Source organism: Anguilla anguilla, chromosome 7 (genome assembly GCF_013347855.1).
Source record: "Anguilla anguilla isolate fAngAng1 chromosome 7, fAngAng1.pri, whole genome shotgun sequence".
NCBI lineage: Eukaryota > Metazoa > Chordata > Actinopteri > Anguilliformes > Anguillidae > Anguilla > Anguilla anguilla.
In genome coordinates this window covers 42,508,882-42,518,857 of record NC_049207.1, presented here as the reverse complement: position 1 = coordinate 42,518,857, position 9,976 = coordinate 42,508,882, and the positions used below count along the sequence as shown (strand labels likewise).

The 9,976-nt window shown below is 46.4% G+C and overlaps 1 protein-coding gene across 2 annotated transcripts in view; it reads right to left on the bottom strand.

The window, feature by feature from the left end:
* Positions 1-368: 368 nt before the first annotated feature.
* Positions 369-9,976, bottom strand: part of LOC118232095 (kelch-like protein 5) — a 47,107-nt gene continuing 37,499 nt past the window's right edge. For both annotated transcript variants that reach the window (XM_035426713.1, XM_035426714.1), the window contains exons 7-11: positions 7,481-7,705; positions 5,997-6,159; positions 3,442-3,654; positions 2,811-2,982; positions 369-481 (exon numbers count right to left, since the gene is read on the bottom strand). In XM_035426713.1, coding sequence (XP_035282604.1) covers positions 425-481; positions 2,811-2,982; positions 3,442-3,654; positions 5,997-6,159; positions 7,481-7,705 — 830 coding nt within the window. In that variant the 3' untranslated portion in view covers positions 369-424. The remainder of the gene's footprint in view (positions 482-2,810; positions 2,983-3,441; positions 3,655-5,996; positions 6,160-7,480; positions 7,706-9,976) is intronic.

Below are 9,976 nucleotides of genomic sequence, written 5' to 3'. Positions count from 1 at the left end.
TCAGCTGGCTGAGTTCATGGGTGGAAGAAAGTCATCGAAGGACTTTTACTTTCTGACCCCTAGTCTTTCCAGCTCTGCATTTATAATACTTTCAGGGGGAACGGTTTGACATTTAAACGTCATAGTTTCGACCCAGCTGGTTAAAGCAGTGAGGAGGGAGACACGGAAACTTTACAAGCGAACGACCCCCCATCCGCCATGCTAATGGAGACGAGAGGAAGGACCGAAGCAGGGCCTCCACTCGGCTCAAACTCAAAATCAGTCCAACCAAACTCCACAGGAGCAAAGTCCTCATCGCTTGGGGAGTAGATGACAGGGCCTCGTGTCTGGAAAAAAAACTTCCGTCTTCCATGTAGGTAAGTTTTTTGGAGAACGGCGGCGAAGTCACATTAAAGTAACCATGGAGACGGCCCGCGGCGGGCTGTCACAGCTTAACCGCCACCACGCAGGCCCCCGCCCTCCCCAGACACAGGGGCGCTACCTGGAGGAGAACAAAGAACACCTCATATGAGTCCATGGAGTTCAAACTGCATGCAGAAGCTGCATAGAGCATCACTAAAATGAAGAGAAATTAATAAAAAAGGTACTCTCTTTGAAGGAAAAAGTATTGTTAAATAATAAAAAATAGGCAAGTCATTTCACATGCCCAGAAGTATTATTTGATGACATATTTATCAGCTGGTGAAAACCGCTAATGTTTAAATTATATTTCTCAAGAACCACAAATCCTTTGTGACATGAATATTTCAGCCTGAAAATATCGTAAGAAGTAAATTAAATTGATGTTCATTTGCTGCAGGAATATTGACAAAAAGATGTTATTATTCTTTCACGTTAGCGACTTTATGCAATGGGATTTACAAAAAAGAACTTGAATAATAAGACTTAATCAACTTTTATAGTAATGTAATAATGAATCTATATCTTGTCCAATATAACATTAGCAGCTGCGTCACTGACAGCAATATATCGATAGCATAAACGCACATACAGGACATACTCGGTACTTTCACAATTTGCAATCTGTAACATAAATGGTGGAACGTGTCAAATGGGATAGGTCCACACAACACTCATATGCTTTGCATTGTTGTAAAGCTCGGTCCACAGCGCTTCCTTGTACGCTCCTGACAGACTGCCCGAGACAGATCCGTTCTTCGTGTGCGACGGCACGCTTCCTTCCCGCGTTTTTCGCACATTTGCCTCGACACCCTGAGATTAGTTTACAATAACCGAGCCGAGAGTCAGAGGGGTGACACTACCAACGATGTTCCCATTTCTCACACCCGAAGCGGTGGTGTAATGCGAAAGCCCTTAGGGGGTGTGGTACTTTTTTGTTTCCAATGCTCATTTCTCCTGATAAATGGTACAAAAGTAGCGGGAGAAAAAAAAATGTTTTTTGGGCACTGCGGGAAATATGGAGGGTATGCAAGGGAAGAATTAATCTGAGGAAATACAATGGTACATTATGGAATAATTACTGTGAGGAACATAGAGGGTACACTATGAAGGAATTACTGTGAGGAACATAGAAGGTATACTATGGAGGAATTACTGTGAGGAACATAGAGGGTACACTATGAAGGAATTACTGTGAGGAACATAGAAGGTATACTACGAAGGAATTACTGTGAGGAACATAGAAGGTATACTATGGAGGAATTACTGTGAGGAACATAGAAGGTATACTATGGAGGAATTACTGTGAGGAACATAGAAGGTATACTATGGAGGAATTACTGTGAGGAACATAGAAGGTATCTTATATAAAAATTACTGTGAGGAAATACAACCGATACCATATGTGAGGAAACTGAGATGGTAGAGGTCTATGCGAGACTGTTTTCTTAACCCTTCCCCTGCATGGTTTCATAATGCTGCCACCTACAATTCTGCAGTGTTATAACAATAAGGATCTACTAGGAATAATCTGATGATCACTGGTAAACACAAGCTTTCTTTCCTTTTTTTTTTTTTTTTTTACAAAAAATGATATTGATTGTTTAAGTATAAGAAAAAGGACTGCATAGAAATGCATTTTTCAGCGAACAAATAGCAGCCTACATTTCTCCTTACTGCATCATCAGTGAAATTGGCATCCAAATCGCTGTGTTGAGTGCTGTTGGGCATTTCATATTTAACATCTATAATTGGTCTGTCTGTGTTGCTGAAAATTATTTAAACGGCTTCTGCCATTATTCACTCCATATCCTTGCTATCTGATGAGAGAGACAGCAGCATTTCAGTAGAGCCATTCTCCATATTGACAGTATCCTGACTGGTTTTTATTTAAATGGCTGCAGAAAGAGAACCAAGACAGATTTAACCAACAATGACAGCCTTTACCATTTAGCCTTTACCGTTTTATTGTTATTACTAATGCATCGCAGTTGTAAAATTAATACATTACTTTTGGTTTTCTGTTTGTTGTAATTTCAATAATTTTTTCCCATGACTTTCTTATCTGACCACCTGCTCCCATAAATTACATATAACATTTTTAAAAATGCAGGGCCCTACAAAATGCTTGGTTCTTGCAGAATTCCCAGAGAGAGGCAGGAAGAATTACTTAGATAATACACAGTGCACTGCCAAAGAGCTATCTTTCTAAAGACCCTTGAGAAAATGCACAAACGATGAAACGAAGGAAAAAGCAGTCGTGAAAAAACCAAGAGGAAAGAAAAGCGAAAGCGAAAAGAAAAGAGGAGGACAAATCGCTACAGCGACAGAACGACACCGGAAATGCGAGGCGAGAGAAGAGGAGGAGGAGTGCGGGAGAGACGGCGAGAGAAAAAAAACGAGTGCCTCACCTGAGTCCACTCGTTGGTCTGGGGGTCGTAGGCTTCCACCGTGTTGAGGTAGATCTGCCCGTCGTAGCCCCCCACCGCGTAGAGACGGTCGCCCAGGAGACACACCCCCACGGCGTCCCGGCTGATGCTCATGGGGGCCACGGCAGTCCAGGTGTCTGTTTTGGGGTCGTACCTGTAGAGGGCAAAAAAAACCGCAGGGAAACAGCACAGAAAATAATATTATGCATGGCTAAAACTAAAACACCTGTAGATCTGACATGAATACTTTTAAGGTTTGGATGCATTGAGTTCATATTTCATTTCTTTCTCCACTAACCCAGGACAGACTATATCCAGGTTGGTAGCATGCTAGATTTTAAACATCGTGGTACACAGTCACACGAACAGCAGTGAGATCTGCTCCAGTCATTAGGCCGAACAGAAAGGCACTCGACTGATTTTGCTCCCAGCCCTCACAGCTAGGATGATGTCATCACCTGACAGCTGGGTAACCCGACCAACAGATTGCAGATTACAAAGTACAGGACGGAAAGGGCGGTCATTTAATCTCAGTGTTTGTCCTGGGAGGGACTGCAATGGAGACGGACAGCCCCCCCCCCCCACAACCCCACCTTCCTCCCGCCCCCCTCACCTCTCCACGCAGTCCGACAGCCGCGAGGCGAGGCTGGAGGCGGGCGCGTCGTGGCCCCCGATGGCGTACAGGAAGCCGTTCCACGTGGCCACGCCCACTCCGCCGCGGCGGTTGGCCATCTGACCGCAGGTGCTCCACTTGTTGGTGTGCGGGTCGAAGCACTCCACCGACCTCAGACAGGAGCTGCCGTCCCGCCCGCCCACCGCGTACAGCCTGGGACGCCGAAATAAACACCGATAGCCTTTTTAAAAAGCCGCTGTTTAAAGTGATTCTATAAATGCTTTCAGAGGCTTTGTCAACAGCTGCTCAAAATTTATCAGCGCTCACTGGCACTCCTTTCTATCTGTTTTAATGTTTTTAATTAACTTTAATTAAATTTCCATTTTTTAAAAATTGATTTAATTTTATTGCCTCTTATATTTCATTGTGCTTTTTTAATGCCCTTTTATGTTCTCAGTTTATCTGTTCTTATAATTCATTGTGAAGCACTTGCTGCTGCATTAAGGTGTATGAAATGTACTATACAAATAAAGGATGATTGATTGATTTGGGATAAGCGTGTGATTTCCTCTGAAGCAGCTGACATCAGCCGTTATTTATTATCACACTGCGGTTCGCAAGCCGGGCTCGTTGGCCTTGTTGACCAGATGGGGGCGCCGGTGTGCGATGGGATGCTACCATCCCGGCCAACTGAAACCCTCCCATCCCTGGGCAATGCTACACCCAACTCTGTGTCATTCTGTAGGGGAGCCAGCCGCACAAACAGCACTGGTATGGTCCGGCTTCAATACCAGCCCACTGGGGTCCATCCATGCATTAGAACAGTGCCTTAACAGGATGAGGCACCCGGCAGCCCCACCATTCCCAGTTGTTCTTTTCTCTTAATTTGGAGAGTCCGGTCGTACATGGTGGTCTGTAATGCCATTGGAATGCTAATTCAGCAGACCTCTGCTTCTTTTCACTCAACAGTCCATCAGCTGTGCTGCACAGTTAGTTCACCATGATGCCATGTTACAAGGACAAACCTGCAAACTGAAACCCTCCCTAACTCAGCTGGTACTGCAATTCAAATCCTTCACAACCAATCAGCATACAGCATACTAATACTACCACCATTACTACTGCTACTACTACTACTACTAATAATAACAATAATCAAAAGCATAAATGACAATGTACTGGTAAAGATATCCATGGCTATATTATAGTTACAAAAATAATAATGAAATATACATCCACCAATGATAATAAAACAACTTCCACCTCCGATGGCGCAGCAGAGCTCAGAGAAATAGATGTTTCTCGGGGAAGAGTCGTAGACCCCTCGCTGCCACTCATTTCACACCCTGTGCACTCACAGAGGGCAGTGTGGGGGGGGGGGGGGGTTGGTTGAGGCACACTGAGAATCCCATTTCAATTTCCACAAAGACGGAGGGGAGGGAGAAGAAGGGATGGTGGAGAGATTGGCTGCACGCGCGGGACCGAAGCCGGCAGCGAAGGAGAGAGGCGCGAGGGGAGGGGAGGAGAGGGGCCCTGCGGCAAGCCCGTGCAGATTAAACTCACAGCAACACAGAAACCCCAGAAAACACAACAGCGGGTGGAGCGGATTTTTTTGGAGATGCAATCTTGCTTGTCTGAGCAAGTGATCGTTTTAATCCAGGGGTGTCCAATCTTATCCTTATCTTATCGGCGTGGGTGCAGGTTTTTGTTTTAGCCCAGGACTAAGATGCTTGATCGTACTGCTCAAGAAACAGTGCCTTGAAAAAGTATTTGTCCCCTTCCTGATTTGCTCTATTACTGCATATGTGCATGCACATTTTTAGCACAGCACTATGAGAATTCAAATTCAAAATCTGAAATAACAGAGGAAAATCAGGAAGGGGGCAAATACTTTTTCAAGGCACTGTATTAACTGATTGTTGAATCAATTACCACAGTCCTGACCTAAAACAAAAATGTGCATCCACACCAGCCCTTTTGGGTAAGAGTGTACATGCCTGCTTTAATCAGTTGAAGAGGGACGATAAGTTGAAGTGGAGCGCTCCTGATCGACACTCAGCGCCACACTGTTCCATTGCCACACTCTCACTGGCACCATCTGCTAGAGCCTGAATCGCTAATACCTCATCATCTTTTACTGCGAGACCGCGATTCAGAGAAATCTCACCAAATAAAAAGCAGTTTGCACTGTTTGCACTGGCCTTCTCTGAATTCTCATTACTGCAGAAGTTCAGGAAATCACACTTGTGTCTTTTCAGAACCTGGGAGACCACAGGCGAAGCAGCCTTTCATAAAGCATTCATGAAGCATGTACAACGCTTCCATAAGCAATGACATAACACATGTCATGAAAGCAAATGCAATCATGACTGATGCAGAATGGTATGATGCATGCTGGGTAAGTCATTAAAATCTGGGGTGAGGGTGATACACTGTGTCACTGTGCTATCAGAAAGCAGTAAATTTGCTCGTCCTGAATTTATAAAGTGGTTAGTGGCCGTTATGATGTCATAATGGACAGTGAAAGCAGGGAGACGGGGGGGGGAGGGACCCACTTGTTGTTGAGCACGGCCATGCCCACGGTGCTGCGGGGCGTGGCCATGCTGGCCACGAAGCTCCACTGCCGCGCCTGAGGGTCCCAGCGTTCCACGGTGCTCAGGTAGCTCCACCCGTCATGGCCCCCCACGGCGTACATGGGCCCTCCCAGCACCGCCACCCCTGCGCCACACACGCAGTGAAACGCAGAGTGTAAAATCAACTCTGACAGAGCACAGTCTACACTGAAAGAGCGCCTTTCATCTGGTTTGGGCTGTCAAAGAGGAATTAACACTGATGATTTTGACTATGAGCGCGTACATTGAGTCAGCCAGCCTGCATGACTCATTAATAAACACACACACATGCACACACATGCACACACGCACGCACGCACACACATGCTCACACATGAACACACAGACATACACGCACACTACAGCCTGAATGGTACATCCACACGCTCTCAAGGTCAAAAAGTGTCATGTGCTCCAAGGCAAGGTCGCAGTAAGCCCGGCGTATTTACACACACGCGCGATCGCGCACAATCGCTTTTCGCACTAAATTGCACACATCTGGGATTAATGGCCACGTTGGGCCCCTCACTGGGGAAAGTCTCGCCGGCTGCAGCGTCAGTGCCACAGGGATTAACATACATCAGCGAGATAGCTGTCAGCGCGCCTCGCCCTCGTCGATCTCTGAACCCGCGTAATCTCGGAAATTTATTGCGGCCGGCGTCCGCGTCCCCGTTTCCATACCGTCCCCATCTGCGCGGCTTCGCGTCTGATGAATTACGCATCGCGAGATTCTGCCGCCCGACTCCACTGATCCCGCCCGCCTCTCATCCATCACGCGAGCTGTGTCTTTGCTTGTTTTCGTGCGCGCACGTGTGTGTGTGTGTGTGTGTATATGTCTGTGTGTCCGTGACGTGCGTGCGTGCGTGTGTATGTGTGTGTGTTTGTGTGTGTAAGTGCGTGTGGACGGTGTGTGTGTGCGTGTGTGTCTGTGCACGACAAACGTGTGTGTGTTTATGTGTGTGTATATATGTGCGTGTGGCCGGTGTGTGTGTGTAGATGACGTGCGTGTGTGTGTCTATGTGTGTATGTGCATGTAGACAGTGTGTGTGTGTATCTGTTGATGAAAACCCTTTCTGTGTGCAGCTGACACTTCAGATGACAAGAGTGCACACACATTCTATTACTGCCTTGGTCTGGCCTTGCTTATGCCCAGAAAAAATGGTAAAGCTGTCTCATTTCTTATAGTGGTGCTGATGAATTCACCCTGGCCATGTCTCTGAGATGATGTGGGGGCTTGACTCTCACCGGGATGTGTCTGTCAGCGAAGGGGAGGGCGTGCCATTCACTCAGGCCGCGCCTGTGAGTGGACAAGGGGGTGTGTCACTCACCCAGGCCACGTCTGTGAGTGGATGCGGGGGCGTGTCACTCACCCAGGCAGTGACTGTGACTTGACATGGGGGGTAGGGGGGGGGGGGCGTGTCACTCACCCAGGCCGTGTCTGTGAGTGGACATGGCGGGCATGACGCTCCAGCTCTTGCTGCGGGGGTTGTAGCACTCCACCGTGTTGAGGGTCTTGAGTCCGTCCCGCCCCCCGACCACGTAGAGGCGGTCCTCCAGCACGGCCACGCCGAACTGCAGCCTCCGCCCGCTCATCACCGCCACCTGCCTCCACACGTTCCGGCGCAGGCAGTACTGCTCAATACTGGTGGCACCTAGGAAGAGACTCTGAATCACTGAACACTTCAGAACGAGAGAGAGAGAGAGAGAGAGAGAGAGGGGGGAGAGAGCAGTTCACCCATCACATCCATCTGTTCACTGGGGGTACTGATAGAGAGGATGAATACCTGCTGTGAAGGATGATCTACAGCTACAAATCAATAGTGATTCCCCCCAGTACTTCCCGTAAAGCACTGCTATGCTTGAAAAAGTTACTCAAACTACAAAAGTCTCGCAGGTCTTTTTGTGACCCGAAAGCTTAATTTACATGCAGACTTCTGGAGGAAGCTAGCTTGCTCAAATTATTCAGCATTGAGCAATCATATACCACAGACTAGAAAGGACTGCAGAGTGGTTTAGTGGGTAAAGATTATTTATTAGCTGAATCAAACAGCCAACGTGTCATAGGCTTGAGCCTGTGACATGGGAACACTTTTTCTTTCCACATCCTAAATGGCCAAAAGGAAAATCCAGCTTTTAAGATGTATATCTCAGTGGAATGGGGAAATGCAGGCAAATTTACCATCATTGGGCGTTGGTTGGGACAAGCTAATTCATATTCAGTGCAACTCAGCATGGACCACAAAATAAGGAACTGCATACTTCAAGTGCATGTAGATGGGAGTGCACTAAAATAAATAAATAATTAAATAAAATTTATTAAGTCAGAATTGAGCCCCAAGTGCCTACACATTACCAGTTATTGTCAGTGAGAGATGTGCCTCTCCTTCAGTTTCCAGTGTCCTCTGATACACTCCGCGATCAATCATTTCCTAGGATTACGGCTATCAGACTTATATATCAATTCTAAACAGGCAAACGCTCAGCTGAATAATCAGCCAGTCTTCTTCTGGTGCACACGTCCCTTCAAAATGTCACTTCCAAAGGCTCATTAGTTATCTTTCTGTAAAAGCTAAAAGAGAAGATTTATATTTCTTATGAACATTTATACAAATAGTATTTCAACCATAATGTCTTTCCCTCTCTTTATCTACAGAAAAGGGAGCAGGCAGGAGGAAAAATGTGTGAAAGAGAGAGGGAAGAAAGAGAGCGAGCGAGACCGAAAGAGAGATAAAGGGAGACATGCAGAGATATGGAGAGAGTGACAGAGAGTTAGAGAGGGCGAGAAAGAAAGTCAGAGAGAAGCTTGTCTTGCTTTCACAGTTAAAGCTCTTAACCAAATTGTTAAACAGAGCACAGAGGGGAAACTCCTATATAACCCGAGAGAGAGAGAGAGAGAGAGAGAGAGAATAATGAAAGCCGTGTCAGAGAGGTAGAACATACGGGATTGTGACCTCTAGCAATGTATTGATTAGAAACACGCAGAGATAATCAAAGAGACTGATTAAGAGGGAGGGAGGGAGAGCGAAACAGAGAGACAATGAGAGCGAGATAGTGGGATATGATCACACAAGAGAGAAACAGACAGGCAGTAAGAGTGAGACAGAGGGATATGAGCATGTGAGAAACAGACAGACAGTGAGAGAGAAATGGTGGGATATGATCAGACAAGAGAGAAACAGACAGACAATGAGAGCGAGGTACAGGGATATGAGCATGTGAGAAACAGACAGACAGTAAGAGTGAGACAGAGGGATATGAGTATGTGAGAAACAGACAGACAGTGAGAGTGAGATAGTGGGATATGATCACACAAGAGAGAAACAGACAGACAGTAAGAGTGAGACAGTGGAATATGAGCACGCAACAGAGAAACAGACAGACAGTAAGAGTGAGACAGAGGGATATGAGTATGTGAGAAACAGACAGACAGTGAGAGTGAGATAGTGGGATATGATCACACAAGAGAGAAACAGACAGACAGTAAGAGTGAGACAGTGGAATATGAGCACGCAACAGAGAAACAGATAGACAATGAGAGCGAGGTAGTGGGATATGATCACACAAGAGAGAAACAGACAGACAGTAAGAGTGTGACAGAGGGATATGAGCATGTGCGAAACAGACAGACAACGAGAGCAAGACAGTGGGATATTAGCACGCGAGAGAGAAACAGACAGACAGTCAGAGTGAGGTACAGGGATATGAGCATGAGAGAGAGAAACAGACAGACAGGGAAAGTGAGACAGTGAGGTATGAGCACGAGAGAGAAACAGACAAACAGTGAGAGGGAGACAGAGGGATATGAGCACGTGAGAAACAGACAGACAGTGAGAGAGAAATGGTGGGATATGAGCACACAAGAGAAACAGACAGACAGTGAGAGCGAGATACAGGGATATGAGTATGTGAGAAACAGACAGACA